Source organism: Eptatretus burgeri, chromosome 5, assembly GCF_056783735.1.
Source record: "Eptatretus burgeri isolate ZD-2024b chromosome 5, Ebu_testis_v1, whole genome shotgun sequence".
Lineage (NCBI taxonomy): Eukaryota > Metazoa > Chordata > Myxini > Myxiniformes > Myxinidae > Eptatretus > Eptatretus burgeri.
This window is the reverse complement of record NC_140965.1, coordinates 894808-920327: the sequence shown is the minus strand read 5'-3', so window position 1 is coordinate 920327 and position 25520 is coordinate 894808. Positions and strand designations below refer to the sequence as shown.

The window sequence follows — 25520 nt, the reverse complement described above, 5'->3', positions numbered from 1 at the left end:
AATACTGTGTTTCCTCCACTCCTCTTTTCCAGTTTGCTCTTTCCATTTGCTATTTTCCCCCAAATGTGGCCCGTTATCAGTGTGTTGTCTTTTCATCTCCCATCACCTCACTCTTCCATGAGCCTCAAACTCATCAAAAAAATAAAAATCTGATATTTCCAGCATCCAAAAGATTGCATAAATGCTCCGTGATTTTCAATTGTTTTGATGGGAATGTGAAGTTCCTCAGCATTTCTAAAAAGCAGATAAGGGTCATCTACATAGTACACATATGGAAGAGGAAAATACATGGTTGGAGAAAATTAGGAAAAAAAATTTGAGAAGAGCAAAGGAATGTGGGAGAAAATGGAGCAAAAGAGGGGAAGGAAATTTTGGGAGAGAGAGGACAGGCAAGAACTATTTGTGCAAACACAAAAGTCAGCAAAAATCGCTGATGAAACTCTAAGGCATCAAAAAGGTCTGATAAAAAAAAAAGAAAAAAAAGCCTGATGTTAAAAAAAAATAAAGTTCTGATGTAAAAAATAAATAAATAAAAAGGTCCGTTGTAAAAAAAAATTGTTATAAAAAAAGTTTGATGTAAAAGAAAAATGGTCCAATTTGGAAAAAAAGGTCTGATATGGGAAAAAGGCAAGGTAAATTATAATTGTATATTGCTTACATTTAATGAAGTGTTCAACCATCAGACTTTGCCAAGAACCAGCATATTAGAACATGTACATATAAATAACTAAAAAATAATATTAATAAACTAGCTATAATATAAGTATTGTACCTGTCACGTGGAACATCAAGTGCTGTGTTGTAATCAGGAACACTACCAGGAAGCATGTTGAAGAGGAGATGGTTGCTTCCTCGTTTCCAGCTGCAAACATTTGAAGTGCATTTAAACCCAGAGCTTTGACGAAAGTTCACGTGTAGAAAAAAAAACCTCTTCTTTAATCTTCCCTGAAACTTTGCTTTAAATGTTATTATATTTCGATAAATATTGAAGAATAAAGATTGTGACTCAAAATGCACTGTTCACCGCCATTGGGATATCACAAGAATGAGATTTTGTGAGACTGGTGTCACAGTCCATCAATCCATCCATCCATCCATTGGGACCATATTGTTGTGGTTGACGAAATTCACAAAACCACCATTCAGGTCCCTTAGGTGAGATATCTCTGTAAGTATCTGTGTAGTTAGGCCCAAACCCGTTGTCTAGAGGGAATAAATGTCATTCATGCGGGCTGCGACTCTTCAGGATAGCCGTTTTTCTTTTACTATCTTTATTTTGGACCAGCCGCCATTACTACCACCACCAACCACGTCTCAACAGCCATCACACAACAACCACCAACCACAACGCCGCTTCACAACAACCACCAACCACAACGCCGCTTCACCACAACCACCACGACCTTTACCGTCACAACTCGCCACCATCATATCACCGTCATTCTCGCGCCACTCGTGGGCGCCGATGCTGGACTCGTGCAGGGCGCGCACCGAGCAGCGTATTCAGAGACATCACAGACTTTCCGAAGAAAAAAACGGATCAAAAACGACTCACGCCCACTTTTGTTCCATCCAATCGGTGAGCGAGGGGCGATTTGGCCCCGCCTCCAGGGCGTTGGAGGGCGGTCGCTATATGCAAATACATGGATCAAAAAGCATTCACGCCCACTTTTCCTCGGGCCAATGGGGAGCCAGTTAGAGAGGTGAAGGGTCGGAGGCAGAGGGTCAAGGGTGAAAGAGCGAAGCCACGGGGCTTATATAAACGGCTGCGTTCGTCAGTTCAGTTGGAAGTTGAGAGTTGAGTTGTGCGAAGTTGGAAAGTGTGCGGAGTTCAAGAGAGTCGTCGGTGGAGCTGGAAAGAAGTGGTACTAGTCAGAGTGAAGAGGACGGAGCTGTGGAGAGGTGACGGCGGCGAAGGCGGACGAGGGGGTGCTCGCGTCGGTGCCGGGAGCTGCACAGGGAGAGGCCAGCAACGCGACCGAGGTGGAGGAGGAGACACTCGCCGCGGGACCCAAGACAGGGTGATATCCTCCTTCCCCCGAGCATCAGCAACCCCCTCCTGTTTCCCCCCGCGCTGAGATAGTGCGAAAAGGGGGCCCCCTTCCCACCCCCTACCAGACACTGTCCGCGAGGCCCGCGGAGTTGAGGCACCACCGCCGCTCCGCGTCTCATTATCAGATGGGTAGGCCCGACACGGTCTCGGCCCCAGGCCCGCCTACCCCCCTCATCCTGGAGGGTGGTTCTCTTTTCTTTTGCTTTGGGAATATGTGTTGTCGGTGCCGTCTGTGAAGTAAAATTGTATAAGTGTTGCCGTGTGCCCGGTAGTCGGATAGATCTGCATTGTTGCATTTGCTTTTTGTGTAATATTGCATTGTCTTCTTGTTTTACATGTGCTTTTGGTGGAATTGTATATGTGTGCTTTCCGTTCATCGCGAAATAAATGTGCTTATTGTTGAACTGTTTTCCCGCTTCGCTTCGTCTTTTCTTTCATTGAATCTCCATCTTGCTTCACGTAAAGGGTTCGTCATGGGCGAAAACGCACGATAATTAATCGAACCGTCGAGGCCGACGAATAACACCGCTCGGTTATCCCGATAGTACGGAACGGGTCGCTTAAAGTGGCCCGTGTCCGAAGTCGACCTGCGGCGAGGTGCGATCGCCTGGTCTACCCTCCGTGTGGGTACTGAGGTAGGTCGAGTTTGGCGAGCAACCCTATCCCACGCGGGGGCCGATTGGCACGATCGTGGTGAGACCGAAAGGTCCACCCGTGACTAGTTCCCGGCGTTAGTCCGAGAGGGTCACGACTGGATTGTTCGTCCGGTGGGCGACGTGCCGCGATTCGAGTTACGTGGCCGTCCGCACGCCGGCGGGCGCGAATCAGCAACACTGGTGTCAGGAGTGGGATATAAACCCATCGCCCTCCTCGCGGCACTGGTATTGGAGAACGGGAAAACGGGCTCTCCTGTCTCCAATTAAATTCACGGGTATCGGTCCAGGGGTGAGAGAAGCGACCCCCGATTCCCTCCAAATTACGAGCGAGCTAAATTAACCCTTTAAGAGAAGCAAGATGGCGTCTCAAGGCGAGCGGGAGCCGGGGGTATTAGAAATGGACGTAGAATGTGTAGAATCCATGGCTCAGGATGAAATCCCCGTGCAGGAAATGTTGATTGTACAGGAAAACGAACTCGCCCAACTGAACCCAGAGCCCGAAATAGGTGCGGCAGCGGCCGCCGTGTATGACACCTCCCCTCCCCCTCTCCACCAAAACCCCCCGACCCTTGCCGAAACGGCTCACCCAAGCGCACCCGACATGGCCCAGCTATGCGCCATGCTGGCGGCAATGACAAACGAAGTGAAAAACGAAATAAAAGGAATGAACGAAAAGATGGATGCGAATGCACAAAGGATGGATGCAAATACACAAAAGATGGATGCGAATGCACAAAAGATGGATGCGAATACACAACAAATAATCGAAAAGATGGATGCAAACACAACTGAATTTATAAACGAAATAAAAGGCATGAACAAGCAAATGAAGGAAGAAACGAAAAAGCTGCGGGGTGGGACGCAGAACATGGGCCGATGCCTGCAGGCGGGCATGAAGGCCGTGACCGGGGAGATAAAAATGGCGACTCCACGTGTAGGAGCGAACGAGCTGGAAGGGGGTGCAACGGTAACCGAAAGGGAAAAATTAAATGGGGAGACCAAAACGTGCGAGACGAGACACGAGGTGACGACAAAGGAAATAAAAATAGTAGAGACAAGGGAGGTAAAGGGTGAAGAGGTGACTGAGTGGGCAGAGACACGGGAGATGGGAATGATAGAGGGAAGACTGCACGATGAAGACGGGGTAAGTGACGCACACACACACACGGAGGTAGTGGAGGACAATGGGGGTGAGCTGGTGGACTGGGTGGAGGCCCGGTGCGAGCAGCTGGATAGCCTCCTCCAGGAACGAGGGGAGGGAGTATGCCCCCTTGAGGCGAGTCACGACCAGGTGGGTTCGGTCGTGCTTAGCGAGGTCGAGGGGAGGAGTGCTGTGGACAGGTGCACGGAAAGCTTGGGGGGTATAGAGGCCCCGGAGACCCTTGTGGGGACACGAATCCTCAGTGTGGTTGTCCCTGTGTGTGTGGTGCAAGGTATGAGTGCGTCCCCGTGTGTGGAAGCGACCCCGTGTGCGAGTGGTGTGGTGGCGATGGTGCCGGAGTACGTGCTTCCCAGCACGCCGTGTGTGGATGAGGCACCGTGTGTGGAAGAGGCCGTGTGTGTGGATGAAACGGCCAGTGTGGATGAGGCACCGTGTGTGTGTCGCCGTGTGTGTGAGTGAGGCACGGTGTGTGGATGAGGCACCGCGGATGAGTTCCCCCGCGGGTGTGAGTGGAGTGGTTTGTATGAATGGAGCACCACGTGTGAGTGGTATGGTTTATGCAAGGGAGACCGTGTGTGTGAGAGAGCGGTATGTGAGGGAGATGTCGGTTGGCATGCGGGAGCACGCAGCCGCGTCTCCCGGTGTGAATGTAATGGAATGGAGTGTGAGCGTCGTAACACGCGGGAGTGCGTGGGTCGAATGGCGACGACGGCGACATGTGAGGAAAGAAAGCCGAGTAGCGGCTGTAGTTGTTTCGGGGACCGTGCCGGGTTCACCCAGCAGTGAGCACGAGGTCCGTGCTGTGCAACGCACGAGGCCCCCACGTGCTCGCTTGCGAGAGTGAAGTCCCGGTCCGGAAACGCACGCGGTGGATTTGCCGATCCCGCGGACGGACAAAGTTTAGGCAGGATTACGGATTGGACCGGACGGGTTCTCCACGCGATCGTGTGTGTTAAGCCCCAACGGGCAAAGCACATGTGTTCGCGTGGGGAACCCCTCGAGACGTGGGGCTTGTTTTTTTTCTGCGCACGGTGACGTCATGGCTGCACGTGGGGTTGGAATCCGGCAGGAGGGGTATCCCTGCCGGATGGTACCATCCAAGGAGGGACGAGGAACACGTGCAGCTGCATGACGTCACGGGCAGGTGCAAAGTGCGCGAGTTGCCGCGCTGGTGCTGCGCATGAAAAAAAACAAAAAAAAAACAAACAAAAACAAGCCTCACTTTCGGGTGCACAGGATTCCTGGGCAAGGGGTGGAAGACCCCCTTGACCAGGGCACAGGATGGAAACTAGTTAGGGGGAAGGGTTAGCTTAGTTAGACCGACTTCATGGGGCAGGGGTAAGTCCTCATGGAGTCCGTGGAATGGATTAGGTAGAGGGATTTAGTGAGCTTTAGGTTGGGAAATAAAATGATTTATTTGGAGACAGTGACAGACTTTGAATGTGTAGCGGGGACGTAGTTTAGCTACGTAGTGTTAAATGGAACGTGCTATAGTTTAAGGGACGACGTGGGAGCACGAGTCAGTTAGGGGATGTAGTTAGGAGGATGGCAGAGTTCAGCGGTGTGTGTTGAAGAGTTGGTGAGTTGTGAGGTGAGTACTAGTTGAGTGAGTGAGGCCAGCGGGTCTGTGTGAGTGGAGCGAATGGGGAATGCATGGTGCGATGAGTGATTGGGGGGAGGAGTGACTCCCGCCCATGGGACCCCGGGGTCAGTGTAGAGTGAGTTAGGGGGTTAGTCAAATTTACAAAATGGAGGTCGTTTTGTTGTTGGTGGGAGTGTAGGCTCGAAACCTGTTTGGAGGGGTGCAGGAGCCCTGTTGACGGGCTGGGAGCGTGGCTGCGAAAAGTGAGTATCGCTGAGTGGGTACCCCGGGCACCAGGCTAGTCGGCCGTGGTAGGCCAAGGGCCCATGGGGGGCCGGGATAGCGTAGTGTAGTGGGCACGGGTGCGCCTGCTTGGTGCGGGGGCCCGGGGTGCCATTAGCCGCGTGGGCAGTGTTGTGGGCACGGGTGACCCTCGGAAAGGGGCCTGGGAAGCCAGCCTGCCACGTGTGCGTTTCAGGGGAGGTGCCATGGGGGGCACTCCCCGGTGTTAGGGAGCTGGTAGGCTCGGAGGCAGTGTAGTGCCCGGGGGTGCCACCGTCGGAGAATCGGCAGAGGGTCGTGCCTGCCAAAGGGGGCCACGTGTCCCAGCCATGAGACCGTGTGAGGGCACGGAGAGAAAATTGGGGGGCGAGGCCCGAAATTGTGAGGACACCAACACAGGCGACGGGAATCTGGGTTGTTAGAACCAATAGTTTAAGCGAGAGGCGCTGGTTGAAAGCCCCGGGGTAGTTTAACAGTTAAATGGTTAGGGTAGATTAGGAAGTGTACCCCTCCGCACCATCCATCCCCTCGCTCTCGTTGTGGGCTGCTGTACCCACTTTGGGTTAGATCGCTGAACTCTGGGGAGGCCATTCTGAGGCTTGAGTTGGGCCTCGACACAGGACGTTAGCTCTCCCTTACTCCCCTCCGGGAAGGGAACGTAGGGGTTGGGAGTAGGCTAGGTGACAGGATAGGTTAGCCGAACAAAGACGATAAAGGGGGTTAGGGGACGATTTATAGTGAGGAAGTAAAAATAAAAAAATAAGTTGGGGCTAAATTGGGGTTTGGACAAATTAAGGGAGTGGGTATGGACAGTGACAGGCAAAGGCGATAGGTTGGGAGGGAGACCGTAGGGTAGGTCCGAGCCCGCCTTCAAAGTGGCCAGCATCACCGCACTCCCTCCACCAACCTCCACTGAACGGCAAAGGCTGGCCAACTTCATCGGCAGGCCGTGTTTTGCTTCAAGGCCTGTGCCGGCCACTTCATTTGCTGGCTGCGTTGCTGCAAGGCAAAGGCCGGCCCACTTCATCGGCAGCTGCTGTGCTGCAAGGCCTGTGCCGGCCCACTTCATCTGCCGGCTGGCTGTTTTTCTTCAAGGCCTGTGCCGGCCAGTTCATCTGCCGGCTGTGTTTGCCTGCAGCGGCCTTCTTCTGCGGGCTGTGTTTGCCTGCTGCCTTTGCCATGCCATGCCCACTGCCCCTGCTCACCAGCCCCCGTTCAATTTTTGCTTTGCCCCCCCTGTTCATTGCCATGTGCGCCAGGATCAAGGCAACAGTTTGCAAGCTGCGAGAACTGCCCTGTTGGCAGCTACAACACGGGCCTGCAGTGGCGGCCCGTGCACCGTGTTTGTGTTCATCCATCCATTCGTTGTGTTCATTGCGTGTGCCACTTGAGCTGGCACGGAGACTGCATTCGTGCAGCCCATGCACCATTGTGGTTCACTGGGTTCAGTTCAAACCATTCACCCATCCATTCGTTGTGTTCATTGCGTGTGCCACTTGAGCTGGCACGGAGACTACGTTTGTGCAGCCCATGCACCGTTGTGGTTCACTGCGTTCAGTTCAAAAGGGAAGGCCTTGGACTGCGTGTGAGCAGCCGGCCACGTTCCCTGTCACCTGCATTGTTTGAGCCAGAGACTGCATGCGGGCAGCCTGTCTCCCTGCTAACTGCTTTTCTTTTGCAGAGTTCATTGATCCTGGGCCATGGTTTAGTGTAAAATTTGTAAGTTAAGGTAAGATGTACTGTAAATATGAGTGCGCCCCCGGCATGTATGTCTTAGCGCCGGCAATTTTATTTAAGTCGTCCGTGTGAGTGAGTTTGTTTAGGGAGTTACTCAGCCCTCAGGTTATTTATTTTGGGGACACGAATACCATGAATGTCGCACTCAGGGATCCGTAGGTAAAATGTACTAGGGGAAAACTACACATGATGGCACACGAAAATTTGACGACTCGGGAGGAGTCTGTAAAAAGGGGAGGGGGTAGTGTTGTGGTTGACGAAATTCACAAACCACCATTCAGGTCCCTTAGATGAGATATCTCTGTAAGTATCTGTGTAGTTAGGCCCAAACCCGTTGTCTAGAGGGAATAAATGTCATTCATGCGGGCTGCGACTCTTCAGGATAGCCATTTTTCTTTTACCATCTTTATTTTGGACCAGCCGCCATTACTACCACCACCAACCACGTCTCAACAGCCATCACACAACAACCACCAACCACAACGCCGCTTCACAACAACAACCACCAACCACAACGCCGCTTCACCACAACCACCACGACCTTTACCGTCACAACTCGCCACCATCGCATCACCGTCATTCTCGCGCCACTCGTGGGCGCCGATGCTGGACTAGTGCAGGGCGCGCACCGAGCAGCGTATTCAGAGACATCACAGACTTTCCGAAGAAAAAAACGGATCAAAAACGACTCACGCCCACTTTTGTTCCATCCAATCGGTGAGCGAGGGGCGATTTGGCCCCGCCTCCAGGGCGTTGGAGGGCGGTCGCTATATGCAAATACATGGATCAAAAAGCATTCACGCCCACTTTTCCTCGGGCCAATGGGGAGCCAGTTCGAGAGGTGAAGGGTCGGAGGCAGAGGGTCAAGGGTGAAAGAGCGAAGCCACGGGGCTTATATAAACGGCTGCGTTCGTCAGTTCAGTTGGAAGTTGAGAGTTGAGTTGTGCGAAGTTGGAAAGTGTGCGGAGTTCAAGAGAGTCGTCGGTGGAGCTGGAAAGAAGTGGTACTAGTCAGAGTGAAGAGGACGGAGCTGTGGAGAGGTGACGGCGGCGAAGGCGGACGAGGGGGTGCTCGCGTCGGTGCCGGGAGCTGCACAGGGAGAGGCCAGCAACGCGACCGAGGTGGAGGAGGAGACGCTCGCCGCGGGACCCGAGACAGGGTGATATCCTCCTTCCCCCGAGCATCAGCAACCCCCTCCTGTTTCCCCCCGCGCTGAGATAGTGCGACAAAGGGGGCCCCTTCCCACCCCCTACCAGACACTGTCCGCGAGGCCCGCGGAGTTGAGGCACCACCGCCGCTCCGCGTCTCATCATCAGACGGGTAGGCCCGACACGGTCTCGGCCCCAGGCCCGCCTACCCCCTCATCCTGGAGGGTGGTTCTCTTTTCTTTTGCTTTGGGAATATGTGTTGTCGGCGCCGTCTGTGAAGTAAAATTGTATAAGTGTTGCCGTGTGCCCGGTAGTCGGTTAGATCTGCATTGTTGCATTTGCTTTTTGTGTAATATTGCATTGTCTTCTTCTTATACATGTGCTTTTGGTGGAATTGTATATGTGTGCTTTCCGTTCATCGCGAAATAAATGTGCTTATTGTTGAACTGTTTTCCCGCTTCGCTTCGTCTTTTCTTTCATTGAATCTCCATCTTGCTTCACGTAAAGGGTTGGTCGTGGGCTAAAACGCCCGATAATTAATCGAACCGTCGAGGCCGACGAATAACACCGCTCGGTTATCCCGATAGTACGGAACGGGTCGCTTAAAGTGGCCCGTGTCCGAAGTCGACCTGCGGCGAGGTGCGATCGCCTGGTCTACCCTCCGTGTGGGTACTGAGGTAGGTCGAGTTTGGCGAGCAACCCTATCCCACGCGGGGGCCGATTGGCACGATCGTGGTGAGACCGAAAGGTCCACCCGTGACTAGTTCCCGGCGTTAGTCCGAGAGGGTCACGACTGGATTGTCCGTCCGGTGGGCGACGTGCCGCGATTCGAGTTACGTGGCCGTCCGCACGCCGGCGGGCGCGAATCCGCAACAATATTCTGTACAGAGCGTTGGTGCTGCCGAAGCAGTCTCCTGGGCTATTGGGCACAATCCTGGACGGGTCCCCACTCCGACACAGGATACCAGCAAGCTGGCACTCATTTCGCTGACCTCAGAAGGATGACAGGCTGAGTCAACCCCACCTGGTATTAATTCAACAGCCAAGCGAGATTTGAACTCAGGACCCTTGGGTTCCAAGCCTGCCACCCGAACTATAAAACCAACATCAGGCTTCACACGAAGTCCATGGGGAAGCAATATGACACCATATCCTTATAATAAAGTTGTGTTGAAGATTTGATGACAAAAACTCATATTATATTCACACATATGACATTATATACAACCACATGACATATACATATTGTTGTGGTTTCCCGCCCGTCGGCATGCGGGCGACCGCTTCTAGCCAATGGCGGCCGCTCTCGCCCACCGAACGGGCAAACCGAGTCGCAGCTTTCGGATCAACGCCGAAATCCAGCTTCGGGTGTATCTTTAATCACACCGAAAATCAGCCAGCTATTCTGTCCGCACGTGACAGGGTCCGATCGCCGAATTGTCGATTTACCTAATTATGCGCGCAGACATAAATGCCGGGGATTTACACCTCGACGGGACCTGCTTGGAAACGAGCCGCAAAGCAGCTCGCTACGTTTGCGATTTGCCGAGCGGTGTATATCGCCAAGCCCCGCCGGATCCGATTCTCTTATCGGTTATTAACAACCAGCTATATTCCGAACTTAATTATGGCAGTTCAATTGAGGGAAAGGACGCAACGAACGGGTGAACATTCACACAAGGACAATTATTACACAAACGACATATATGCAGTCATGCAGTCATGTATGCAATCAGGTATGTATGTAATCAAAGCAATTAATGCAATGGGGGTAAGGGACAGGACACGAGCGAGAGAAAGAACTACAACCATTGGTCTATTTATTATGTACAATTACTTAAACAGGTTTACTTAAGGACAAGGCGCCACAGACTTTCACTCAAAAAACCCCGGAAATAAAAGGAAGAAAAGTGACCGTGTGGTGGACCCCGCTTCTGACCTCTCGCTCGTCCCACCCTCAGTTCTTTCTCTTCTTCTGCGCCACAATTCTCCTGCACCACACAATCCTTCCACCACCACAATTCTCTCTCCCAGACACTCTCCTCAGCATTCCAGCCCCTCAATTCTCCCCAGCATTCCAGCGCCTCCGACCTTTATCCACGGAGTCCCGCTCCCCCCCCCCCCACTCTCCTCCCAGCGCGCGAGAGAAACTTCCAGAACAAGGGCGTTTTCCTTGCTGAATCGGGGCCGTTTTCATTCTTCTGGAGGGTTGGGCTCCTGCTGCGTTGGCCAGCGGAGATGTTATACGTTGGGGGGTGGGGGCCGTTGTCTGCTTTCCTTTAATGAATGCAAGGCTTCTGGCAACGATGTGCTGAGGTGGAAATGCGGTTGTGGTTGCGGTGAAGGCGGTTGTGATTGTCGTGATGGTGGCGTGGCTGGCATTTTGTGGTTGTCGTGATAGTGGTGTGGTTGTGGTTGAGGTGGTTGTGATGGTGGTGTGGTTGGGCGGTTGTGGTTAAGGTGGTTGTTGTGAAGCGGTTGTGGAGAAGGTGGCTGTGGTTGTTGAGATGCGGTTGGTGGTGGAGGTGGTGGAGGTGGTTGTTGTGAAGCGGTTGGTCCAAAATAAAGATAGCAAAAGAATAATGGCTGACTCAAAGATCACAGCCCGGTTACACGAATAAATTTACTTAGATATCGGTGGGGAAATCTATCTGAACACAGACTTCGGCCGAGGTCCCATTTACAATGGCGGCCGTGGGGTCTCCAAAATTTACAGCCACGAGCAATTATACGGCGGCCGCAGTATTTCCACGGTCACACAATGTAGCAGTCACATATGTTTTTATTTTTCGGGGAGCCGCACGGCATATTTAGGCCTCAGTCACATTTGCCACGGCGGCCGTGGGGTCTCCAAAATGTACGGCCACTAACAATTATACGGCGGCCGCAGTATTTCCACGGTCACACAATGTAGCAGTCACGTATGTTTTTATTTTTCGGGGAGCTACACAGCGTATTTAGAAATTGTGGATACCGAAAACGTGGGGGTGCCGTACGGTTTGATTTGATGTCGCATGGTGACCTTAGGGCGTTCCTGCGGCGGCCATAGAATTTTCAAGGCAGACGCAAGGTGCCCGCAAGGCAACCGCAGGGGGGCCTGAAGGCGAACGTGCGGCCAGACGGACGGTAACGAATGGGTTAAATTTTTTTTTCCGGCTTGTCGAATTGCTACGGCGAACGTAGAAATGAAAAAAAGTTATAACTCCGCGTTATAATTCCACGGCGACCTTACGACCTGTAAAATATAGCCAAACGGCGTAGGGCCACCCTGAGGCCACCGCAGAAACACTGCGGCCGCCGCACGTTTCTGTCAATTCAGAGGGCGTACGGCCGCTGTATCCTCGCCGTAGAGCAAATGTGACTTAGGCCTTATCGACATAACTGATCTAAAGGTCCTATATGGTGTTCTGTGAATTTCCACAACCGTAACAATATTATATAAACACATGACAAATTATAGATATTGTACATATTATACATACACATATACATATTATATTGTTATGGTTCTCGGAACCGTATGCATACAACATACAGGTGTCCCAAGTCAGTTATTCCATTAGTATACGTGCAGATAGATCCCTTCCTTGTGTGTTTTGGGAAGACACGCGGTGTGCGTTGCGATGGCCTTTTACTTAGGTTAATACATCATTTTCTCCCCTTATATTTTTTTCCCCTTTTATTTGAACCACGATACCTTCATCTCGCTTGCTACCCTCGTTTCGCTGGTCACAGCGTGACGAGCGCCTACCCAGAGACTGGCTTTCTGAGGCAGAATCCCGAGGATGGTTACAGTAGCTGCGCCACCATTCACCTTCCGAAACCCAGCCACGGCGGTGTGGGCGGGCCTTACCAGTGTCTGGCCGATACCCTGCCCAGAAAGGCGGGCCACATGAAGGCCCGGTCCAATCGGGATGGACTATGACGTCGGCTTCGCCATGGCTCCACCCCAAATTCCGTGATCTATAAAGCACGGGACAATCCTCAGAGTTGAGTGGGAAACGAGGGAAGGTTGTCGTTGGATTTGAAAGGTAGCGGTTGATTTTTGAAAGGGAGAAGTCGGAGTTGGTGGATGCGAAGGACCTCGACCAAGCCTCTGTCTGGTCCTGCTACTGCTGATTCCCGCCTTGGACTCCGCTCTTCTCCTTTCGAGCTCCTTCACGGACACCATTTCCACACGTCCGGCTGTGGACCAACTACACAACCTTTTGGGTGCCGCACCACGGAGCATCCCTTTCCCCAGAACGCTCAGGTACCCTAAACTGTGTCCTCAACTCCCTCCCAGCCTGGCTGTAGAAGACCTTTTCTTTTCATTGGGTTTATTTTGTCCGAGTGTGTGTCTGAGTGTGTGGCGCCTGTATGTTAGATAAGCCTGTGTAAGATCTTTATTGTTGCAATTGTTGCGTTTATTAGTCTCGCGTTAAGTCTGCACTGTGTCCTCTTTTGTAAGTTGCTTGCATAATTGTCACACCACACCTCTCTCATCTTCCCTGCATAACACACCCAATAAACCCTTTTTCCTGTGCCACATGCTTTTCCTCGCCTATTGTAAATAAATGATTGTAGAAATGTTCCCAGCTCGCCTTTATCTTTTCCTGCATTGGTCCAGCATGTTTCGGATCTAAGTTTTGCCGGGTTTTTATTCCCGATAATCCGTTCCTTCAAGCCGGTACGTCCTTGGCAGTGCCGCTCGACTGCATCCGATCCGGAAAGGTCGTTGGTAGAGTGATCCGGTTCGGGCAAGGCATACCGAGGGCGTGGTTCCCTGGTAGTTGAAACCGCGTGGTTAATTAGGTAACTTGGTTCTAGACAGGAGGACCCTACGCCACGCGGTTGAGGTATTGGCGTCCACGATCGGTTAACGACCCGCCGTGTCACGGATTTATCTGTGAGCGACGGCCTACAATTCCGGTGAGTCTGGTGGGAAACGACATAAATTCCCCCACCTTGCGGTCGTTCACTCTACCAGACCCCGGCCCGCAACAATATACACACTTTACACATATTATATACGCACATGACAAATTATACATATGACATACACACATTATACATATTATATACACACACATATTAAACATATTAAACACACATATACATATTATATACACACATACGACATATACATATTATACACACAAATGACATTATATACACACATATGACACATTATACACACACATTATACATATTATAAACACACACATTATACATATTATATACACATATGACACATTATACATATTATACACACAAATGACACATTATATACACACATATTATGCACACACACATATAATACATATAAAACATTATACATATTATACATTTTTTTACACCGACACATTATACATGCAAACATTTCACATTATATGCACACATTATACATATTTTATATATTGTTGCGGGCCGGAGACCGGTGGCGAGAGCGACTACAAGGTGAGCAAAGTTACGTCGATTCCCACCGGACTCTGCGGAATTGTAGGCCGTCGCTCCGGATAACTCCGCGAGCCGGCGGGTCGCTTAACCGACCGTGGAATGCCAATACCTCCACCGCGTAGCGTAGGGTCTTTTTGTTGAGAACAAATTTACATGATTAACTATACAATTTTGACTACCCGGGAACCACGCCCTCGGCACGTCTTGCTCGAACCGGGTCACTCTACCGACTACCAACTCCGGTTCTGGTGCAGTCCAGGGAAACTGCCAAAGCCGTGCCAGCTAAGATGAACGGATTATTGGGTATAAAAACCCGCCTAAACTCAGATCCGAACCATGCTTGACCAATGCAGGAAAGGACGGAAACGAACTGGGAACATTTCTACAATTGTTTTATTCACAAATAAAAAAAGACACAGGACAAGACTGATTGCAGATATGCAGGCAAGAATTTACAATGATAGAAAACACTTAACAGTTCTACTTATAAGACAGGCCCACACACTCAGACGATTTATTGAAAGATCCCCGCAGCCAGAGAGGGAGAGACGAGCTGGGGTTCGCAGTTCACGTGGGTACCTGCACGCTGAAGGGAGGGAGTGCTCCGCGGTACAGCACCTGCTATTGGTCGTGCGACTCGGCCCACAGTCACACGTGTAGGGATCGTGCCAGTGGAGGAAACTGAGCGGGGCAGTCGGAGTCCCAGGGCGGAGATCAGGGTCGCGGACGGGACCCAGGAAAATGTAGAGTGCACACGAACCAACCTGCTCCTCCAAAAGAACTCTCGTTCCTCCTCCAAGAAGCTTTCTCAGAACCAACGACCGAACCCCCTCAGAACCCTCCACTGAGGATGGCGTCGTAACTTTCATGGACCTCCCCGAATGGGGCGGGGGCTCGGTGGAATAGACGTCACTGTCTGCCCTGATTGGATGGGGCTCCCATGGGTCCGCCCTTTCTGGGCGGAGTTTTGGCCATGCCGGGGAAAACCCCGCCCCCACTCCACACGTGCCCATACTCATCAAAAATAAGTTACAAAGTTTGTGGAAGCCGAGAAGGAACTGCCAGAGATTCTGCCTCGGACAGCGAGTCGCTGGTTTGGCGAGTGAAGCGCTTCTTCAGTGGCATTGTAATTTTGTTTGTTGGATGGTCTTAGATGGTTTGTTGGATGGTTCATTGGATGTAATAACCTACCTAAAAGAACATCGTAACGCACACCTTTGATTCTCCCACGAGACAAAAGGAAGGGACCTGTCTCACATGTACTTAACGGAATAACTGACCTTTGGGACATCTGTACGTTTGGATGCATATGGTTTCCAGATCCGTAACAATATATATATATATATATATATATATATATATATATATATACATATATATATATATACATATATATATATATATATATATACATATATATATACATATATATACATATATACACATATATACACATACAGTTTGTACACAGGACACAGTTATATTCACAAAAAAAGAAATAGAAAGCAAAATATCAACAGATATGCACTGACATCTGGGAGAATGACAAAAGAGCAGGAAGATGTGTATATATACATATTGTTACGTTTGAGGGGGGGGGGGTATGCATTCAAATGGTAATTAGGATGTTTAATTAGGTATGCCATGCTGTTCGAGTTTACCAGGATCTCGATGTAATAAGTAGCAATTCAGTGGTGATAAGTTGTCTAGTAAATGTTCATTTCTTCAAGGGGGGAAATGATAATTGTCACGTAATTAGATAGGGACACGGGATAGGGTAAGGGTGTCGGCGTAAACCCCTTTTAGTAGTCCCTGGAGACTGGCCGTGACGTCACAGGACAGTGCAGTGGATGGCTCCGCCCCGTGATCACGATTGGCGGAAGGCGATGGCGGTGGGCCAATAAACGGCTCGATTGGAAGTGACGAGGACCAAGGATAAAAAGGTTCTGTTTGGGGTCGAAAAGGAAGAGGAAGAAGATTACAACCAAAAGATCGTGTTTTTTGGTGTAGAGGCTGCTGCGCAGAGAGCGTCCTTGTTGTTGTGCTGACACGATAGTGTTCTTGATCGTGTCTTGGAGCCTTGCTGAGCCTCGTGCCTCACCTTGGTTGGCTCTGGGGTTCTGCTGACTCGGAGTACGGGGTCGAACGGCGGGCGGACCTGCCTCCCTCTCCTGCTCGCAACTTGGCGCCAGAACTGGTTCCCTGGCGGCTGTGAGCGGACTTGGGCCAAGACCAGGAGGTCGACAGCACCACGGTTTCTCCTGCCCCCCTGATGAGAGCAAGGCCAGCTCGTCCGACGCCGGTCCAGGGACAGTTGCGTCCACACCACAGTCCAGCCTGACCACCAGAAATAGCTACGTTTTGTGTGTGTGTGTGTGTGTGTGTGTGTGTGTGTGTGTGTGTGTGTGTGTGTGTGTGTGTGTGTGTGTGTGTGTGTGTGTGTGTGTGTGTGTGTGTGCGTGTGCGTGTGTGCTTGGCGCCTTAGAGGGATTGAGAACTGTATATTCATTGGAATTGTCTGTGTTTTTCCCCACGCCCGATCCCACACCATCCCGTCGAATCGCCCCGGATCCCTCTTCTTGCCGAGTCTTGTTATTTCTGGTAATAATAAAAAACGAATAAACATCATCAACTCAGTGAAAAGTGACTCGTGCCACCTTCCTCGTCCCGTTTGCGGTAGAGCGATTAGAACCGCCATGTTTGGGTTATAAATAAATAAACCACCTCCATCGTTTCGGCTCATTCAACGTTGGCGGGACTGTTCAAGTCCCGTGAACGTCACAATATATATATATATATATATATATATATATATAAAAATATATATATATATATATATATATATATATATATATATATATATATATATATAAAAATATATATGTGATAGTAATTAAAAAGAAGTTGGACAGATTGGGCAGAGACAAAGAAGGCTCTTTGGAATGCCAAACAAGAGGTCAGGTCAACTGGGATGGAGAACGAATCATTAAAAATGCCCAAGACCCGGGACACCACACAAATGGCTTTAAGAACACGGCAGGAACGAGTCAATCGGACAAGTGTACGTTCTTCAAGGTAGAAACAGAAAGCACAAACCACCTCCAATCAAGATGTCAAAAACTCATGTCAGAACAGCTGTTCACACAAAGACACAACAGGGCTTGTAGAGAAATCAATATTGTGACATCTGCAAAAACTTCAACATCACAGTCCCCAAAAACTCATGGAAACATGAAACAAAAGCGATAATTGAGAACAAGGAAGTTATGCTCACATACGACCCGATGATACTATTGAGCGTGAATATAGAAAACAAAGCATTGCGACCGGATATAGTACTGAGGTATATAAAAGAAAAAAAATGGCATTGCTAATTGAGGTAGAAGTTCCCAGTGATTTTGGCCGAAACTCAGAAATCAAGAAAATTGCCAAATACCAAGATCTCAAAAAAGAAGTGAAAAGATCATGGAATGTCGAAATTGTGCCAGTGATAATTGGATCCACCAGGATGATGAAGAAGAACCTTAAAGAGAACTTACAAACCATCCCTGAGAATATTAATACAAATGAACTGCGGTTGGAAGCTGTCTGGGACTCAGTGAAGATCCTGAAAAAGAGCCCTCGGAACAAAACCTGGAGAACAACACAACTTCACAACTTACTCCATAAGTCGTGACCCTCCCCTTACCGAAATGGAGTTGAATACTTCGAGACCGAGGAGGAATCTGTTCCACTTTCTGAAATCCGAATGTGGAGACACAAAAATAAAAAAAACACACACACAAACACACACCTGGGAGGGCCCCGCTCCATTCTAAAACTCACAAATCGTGATATCAACCTAAGACACACACACAAAGCACCTCCATTGAAGTGCAACTCAAACACATGAGGTGTAAATGAGGAGTCTCTCTGTCTCTGTCCCTCTCTCAGCATGTAATAGGTCCACCTTTCAGATCCACCTGAAAAAGGCCTTAATTTCTCCACACTATCCAACCTTTTACTCATGTGCAACATTTTAAAAGGTGGTGGTGGTGCGGTAATGCATTGAATAAATGTAGTACGAAAGAAGAAAAGAAAAGAAAGAACGCGAGTTGAAGGAACGGGACTGCCGAGCACACCTGTGCATCTGTGCAAGCAATTGACCGGTCTCTTTCAGCCGCAGGTGTTGTTGACTCAACATGTCGACAGAAGGTAAAAGCAAGCACGCCCGTGCTGGTTGATCCGTGTAGAACTCGCTCTCAGATATAGCAGAGAGAAGGTCGTTAAATTCCCGTGAGAATCCATGTGCCACCGTTACGCCACGTGCGTCCACATAGTGAGCCGGGGGGTACACGTACACCTTAATTCGTCGACGCATATTGTGGCCACAACGATACACATCGAAACAGGTATGCATGCGGCAGGACACGTCTCCACGCTCGGGAGTCGGCATTTCAAGCGCGAGCTGGACCCTCGGTAAATCCGCGACATCTCTTGGAGAGCGCGTGACATGCGGAGCATCTCCAACATCGACGGCGTTTTCACGTGGCCAGAATTGCAGAAGGCCAGAAGAAAGCAGGCCGAGAAGCAGTAGGGAGAAGAGAGCAGCGTAGCACAGCCGATGCCGGGTCTTCATCCGAGGAACGAGACTTGCACCACGGGCTGACTTTCCAGACGGTCCCATAATTTGAACCGGGGGCCTGCAGACACACGGTGGATAGAAACGACACAAAATTAACCGATCACCTCTTTTGCAATGTGACTCTCATCTCATCTCACGGATGAGTTTTAAATGATGACAACAACAAGTGGAAATGGTACTTCATTGAAATCGGTGTTCAACGTGCGTTCACGTTCAGTGGTGCCACCAATGGGGAGCTTCCCCCATCGTACTGCAGTTGTATCCATCAGTTAGAACTTCGATAGTTCACGAGTGATTAGGTTTATCACAGCAGTACATACTTGCAAAGAAACACAAGATGCATCTACTTATTATTACCTCCGCCACCGAAGGTGTAGGAAGTAATCTTTTCACCCCTCTCTGTTTGTTACTTGCAACAAAAAAAAAATTGACAATTATGTTGATCACCTCTGTTTATTTGTTATCTTGCCAAAACGAAGTTTTTGCAAGATATGTGAGTCAGCTTGTATGTTTTTTTTTTGTTTTTTTTTTTGTCTGTCATCACGTATAAAAAATTCTGCAGAGCACAGTTATCATTGGAAATTTTTGTAACTTCGCATATCAGAGGCCTATAGAGGTCCCTTTCAGCGCATAAAATTTTGAAGGTCAAAGGTCAAGGTCACTGTCGCAAATCAGGGGAGTCGACGAAACCCTTATTACCTTCGCAAACTTCGTTTGACAAAGGTATTGTATTGACCCCTGTGTATTTATTTATTGGTAAATATGTGTGCGGACAACATTGCGCAAAAACTGCTGGACCGATTTGCATGAAATTTTCAGAGATGATGTGCAGTTACTCAAGGACGCCAGGCGAAGCTTTTGGGAGCAATCGGATTAAAGGTCAAGGTCACGGTCACGAAAAGGTCAGAATCGTTTTTTCGTCATAACGCGGTCAATTTTTATCCGAACGAGATAAAACCAACACCAAAATGTTCATAACTCAATTCTACATTCTAGGATATGCCACATGAAAGTGTGGCATAATTACCCTAGGTAGCGGTTGGGGGTCAAAGGTCAAGGGGGTCACCACAAAGCATTTTTCATTGGGCAGCGTCGTGGACAACATTACGCAAAAACCACTTAGCAGATTGTCATGAAATTTTGTGGACTTGTTTGACATCATAAGAGGACAAATCAATTAGATTTTGGGAGCAATCAGATCAAAGGTCAAGGTCAAGGTCACAAAAAGGTCAAAATCGTTTTTTTTGCGATTAAAGTGTCAATTTTGTTCCGATTTACATCAGATCAAGTCCAAAATGTTCAGTATTCAAATCCCGATCCACTGATATAGCGTATGGTATAGTGTTTGCAACTCTAGTTAGTCTGTGGAAGTCAGAGGTCAAGGGGGTCACCAAAATGGAGTTTTTGATTGGGAAGCGTTGTGGACAACATTACACAAAAAACCACTTCGCAGATTGTCATGAAATTTTGTGAATGTGTTTGGCATCATGAGAGGACAAATCAATTAGATTTTGGGAGCGATCGGATCAAAGGTTAAGGTCAAGGTCACAAAAAGGTCAAAATCGTTTTTTCGAGATTAAATTGTCAACTTTGTTTTGATTTACAGCAAATTAACTCCAAAATTAAATTCCCCATCCTCTAATATGACAGATGGTATCGTACTTTTGTCACCCAAGGCAGCGGTTGGGGGTCAAAGGTCAAGGGGGTCACACAAATTCACATTTACATCGGAAAGCGTTGTGGACAACTTAACGCAAAAAAAAACAAAACGCAGAGAGGCTTTAATTGTTTTGGATTTGTTTGGCATCATGAAAGGACAAATCCATTAGATTTTGGAAGCGATCGGATCAAAGGTCAAGGTCACAAAAAGGTCAACATCATTTTTCATGATGAAAATGGTTAATATGTTTCTGATTTACATCAAATTAACTCCAAATTGTTCAGTGTTCAATTCCCCATCTTCTGAAATGACACAAGGTAAAGTACTATTGTCACCCTAGGTAGCGGTTGTGGGTCAAAGGTCATGGGGGTCACGAAATGCATATTTGTATTGAGATGTGTTGTGGACAACTTAATACAAAGGTAATAACTAGAATATATCTCTGTCTCTAAACTGTGTGTCTGTTGATGCAACAAGGGCCATAAGGGCCCTACCAAACTTAGTTACTAAGTAAAATACAACAAATTTTCATTAAGGAGACTTGGTATAGTTTGATATGCACATAGCTTCGCTCATGGTTTCGAAAAAGGAGTTTTACTTTCTTGTTTAATTAGACGCCAATTAAAATGACGTTTTTGTCCTCGCTCGGATTTGAAAACATGATCTACTTGATCCAGGTCATGTCTGCGTGGTCAGTGACATTCGACCGAATCCGACCCCACATGCTACAGAGTTCGGCACTCGGGACAACGAATCACCTAAAAGTCATTATCGTAATAGTTCTAAAAACAAAATCCTTTCACAAAATCCGGATCATGGACTTTAAATTTGCGAAATTCCCGAGCAGATTTAGTGGAATTTTAGTTCCTCATTTCACTCTCATGCCATGTTCAAACTAGTGGCTGCGGCGAAGGTATGCGCTCTACGAGTGCCCGTTCTAGTTTTTTTGAGTAATTTTGATCGGATAGCCTTCAAACTTCATGGGAATATAGTTCATGGTCTGGCGCTCAGCCGATTAGTTTTTGGTGGTGATTGGCCTTGACCTTCATGGTTTGCGCCTCAGGTCAAACATATTTGACGCCAAGGTCAAATTTTCAAGTTTTAGGAACCATATCGTGTAGTACCTCAAATTGAACACCTCGATGAGTGCTTTCTAGATATGTCAAGCTTGAGACATTATGGCGTCATTTGGTGACGTTATGAGGCAAACGCATATTTTTCATGGTTACTCTGTATAACGATTCTCATCGGAATCTCTCATCGGCAGATATTCCTCAAGGAGTCGCTCCTGGTGGATAGCAGCTCTGTTCACCTCAGTGTGACCTTAAAGAAGTCACACGTGGTCACCTTTTGGCAAGATACGGGTCACCCTGCCTCCAGCCCAAACTGCCCAACTGACACTTCTGAAATTTTCAGAGATTAATGTCACCGACCCTGTGACGGTCCCACATTGAAGTTTCGTAAAATTGGGTCGACCAAAAAGGTCAACATAGGCCAACCGGCCAATTTGAGCCAATTTTCTAAAATCCTCAAATTTCATCCGATTGACTTGAAATTTGAACAGGATTTGCACATCAGGTTGCTGAATTCAACCACCTAATACGTTTTGAGGTCACCATAGGCCAGAAGGTCAATATAGACCAAAAGGACGATTTGGGCCGAATTTTTAAAATCCTCAATTTTAATCAGATTAACTTGAAATTTGAAGACCATTTGCATTTCAGGTCACCAAATTCAACCAGCTTTTAATTATAAGGTCAAAAGGTCAACACATGCCTAATTTCTAAAATTAATAGATAAAGGCCAAAACATATATATTTCTTTCCTTTTTCACATATATCACTGCATCTCAAAAAATTATGGATGAGTTTATGACAAAACAATGTGGATGAGTTGAATAGGTAACAAGAACAAGTTGATCGGATTTTGGTTCAGATTCAGCCCATCAGTGGGATACAAAATGTGAACTGTTCCACCTGGCAGAGGTATGCACTCCACCGAGTGCCATTCTACTTTGTGCTTTTTTACCAAGTTGTCACTTCATAAGTGATTTCTCATTGATTTATTTGTTTGTGCACGGGATATCTCAAAAGTTGTGGATGGATCCGGATGACATTTTGTGGACAGGTTCGGTTTGACAAGGACGAACTGATTAGACTTTGGTGAAGGGCCGGATCTGGATCCGACGACTGGAATTGTTTACGTGATTCTTCACCATTGAGAAAAAGGGCTAAACCAATATATAGCACGATATCTCAAAAAGTTGTGGATGGATCCGGATGAAACTTGGTGGACATGTTGGGTGTGTGACCACGACGAACTGATTCAATTTGGTGAAGATCTTGATACGAGAATTATTTAATTTTTTAACTTATTCTTCATCACTCAGAGACAGAGCTAAACTGATATATATATATATATATACATATATATATATATATATATATATATATATATATATATATATATATATATATATATATATATATATATATATATATATATATATATAAAATCACGATAACTCAAATATGTATTGAGCCCGATATGTTCTCGTGGATCAGGCATTAAGTGGTGGAAGTGTGCGCTTTACCGAGTGACCTTCTAGTTCCTTGCTCCAGACTAAGAGGGAGCCTGAAGTGGAAAAGAAAAATGAGATGAACAAAAGAGAAGGGATTATGACAGGAGGGAAAGGGGATCGAGGTGTGGGACGAGTGAGAAGGGAAAGGTTCGTAAACAGGACCAAGGGAGGCAACGACAAGGCGAGGTCATACATTCCATCCTATTTCCATACATGCTAAACACATGGCCCCAAACATGTATTACATGCAAAACACATGGCCCCAAAACACGTATTACATGCCAAACACATGGCCCCAAAACACGAATTATATGCTAAACACATAGCCCCAAGCACGTATTACAAGCTAAACACATGGCTCCAAACATGAATTACATGCTAAACACATGGCTCCAAACACGAATTACATGCTAAACACATGGCCCCAAACACGTATTACATGCTAAACACATGGCCCCAAACACTTATTACATGCTAAACACATGGCCCCAAACACTTATTACATGCTAAACACATGGCCCCAAACACTTATTACATGCTAAACACATGGCCCCAAACATGTATTGCAAGCTAAACACATGGCCCCAAACATGTATTACATGCTAAACACATGGCCCCAAACACTTATTACATGCTAAACACATGGCCCCAAACACTTATTACATGCTAAACACATGGCCCCAAAACACGAATTATATGCTAAACACATAGCCCCAAGCACGTATTACAAGCTAAACACATGGCTCCAAACATGTATTACATGCTAAACACATGGCTCCAAACACGAATTACATGCTAAACACATGGCCCCAAACACGTATTACATGCTAAACACATGGCCCCAAACACTTCTTACATGCTAAACACATGGCCCCAAACATGTATTGCAAGCTAAACACATGGCCCCAAACATGTATTACATGCTTAACACATGGCCCCAAACATGTATTACAAGCTAAACACATGGCCCCAAACACGTATTACATGCTAAACACATGGCCCCAAACATGTATTACATGCTAAACACATGGCCCCAAACATGTATTACATGCTAAACACATGGCCCCAAACACGTATTACATGCTAAACACATGGCCCCAAACATGTATTACATGCTAAACACATGGCCCCAAACATGTATTACATGCTAAACAGCTTGGCCCCAAACACGAATTACATGCTAAACACATGGCCCCAAACACGAATTACATGCTAAACACATGGCCCCAAACACGTATTACATGCTTAACACATGGCCGCAAACACGTATTACATGCTAAACACATGGCCCCAAACATGTATTACATGCTAAACACATGGCCCCAAACACGTATTACATGCTAAACACATGGCCCCAAACACTTATTACATGCTAAACACATGGCCCCAAAACACGAATTATATGCTAAACACATAGCCCCAAACACGAATTACATGCTAAACACATGGCCCCAAACACGTATTACATGCTAAACACATGGCCCCAAACATGTATTACATGCTAAACACATGGCCCCAAACATGTATTACATGCTAAACAGCTTGGCCCCAAACACGAATTACATGCTAAACACATGGCCCCAAACACGAATTACATGCTAAACACATGGCCCCAAACACGTATTACATGCTTAACACATGGCCCCAAACACGTATTACATGCTAAACACATGGCCCCAAACATGTATTGCAAGTTAAACACATGGCCGCAAACATGTATTACATGCTTAACACACCGCCCCAAACATGTATTACAAGCTAAACACATGGCCCCAAACACGTATTACATGCTTAACACATGGCCCCAAGCATGAATTACATGCTAAACACATGGCCCCAAACACGTATTACATGCTAAACACATGGCCCCAAACGAATTACATTCTAAACACATGGTCCCAAACATGTATAACATGCTAAACACATGGCCCCAAACACGACCGTAAACCGCAATTGTCAAAGACTAAGTAAAAATGACGACGGTCTTCCCGCTCTGTCTCATATTACACACGAAATACCTCAACGCTCAGGTGGACGCTTCACGTGCCGACTGGTCGTTTCGTTCTTCGTTCCATCTCTTCTATTTCACGTCTGCAACGCGTGTCCAGATCGGATCGCCCGTGTCGTTCCTCATTCACCAACTCCACGTGTATATCGTTGAACGTCTGTACTTGTACTGTATTTATTATTCTATCTCATCCCTGATCTGATGGTTTGTTTTTGTTGTCATGAACGAAAAACACACCCGGAAGTGATCATTATCCATCCTCGCACTTTCACCCCGCCGGCCGTATAAGCCGCGATTTCCTGCCAACAGATTCGTCACTGGTTCACTTCACATTTACAAACGACCTCTCTTCCATTGTCTTGTTAATTTACACACGCGTTTTCACTCGAGATATATTTCACTCGAGACACTCGTTTTCACTCGTTTTCACATACACTCACGTCGAGATACATCACACCACTTGCTCTTTATCTCTTTTTTTTGTAACGATTTCGACAATTTTGCAAGGCGAGAATAACAATTCAAATTGAGCTGAATATATACACCTCAAGTGTACACACCGACTTGAGGTTATAAAAGAACGATAAT

General features: G+C 47.6%; 1 protein-coding gene across 1 annotated transcript in view; it reads right to left on the bottom strand.

The window, feature by feature from the left end:
- The window catches only part of LOC147025684 (exostosin-2-like), a 59674-nt gene extending 34444 nt beyond the window's left edge, over nt 1-25230 (bottom strand). Inside the window, exons 1-3 of the mRNA XM_085880357.1 lie at nt 24943-25230; nt 18181-18741; nt 773-862 (exon numbers count right to left, since the gene is read on the bottom strand). Coding sequence (XP_085736483.1) covers nt 773-862; nt 18181-18725 — 635 coding nt within the window. The 5' untranslated portion in view covers nt 18726-18741; nt 24943-25230. The remainder of the gene's footprint in view (nt 1-772; nt 863-18180; nt 18742-24942) is intronic.
- Between the last annotated feature and the right edge of the window lie 290 nt (nt 25231-25520).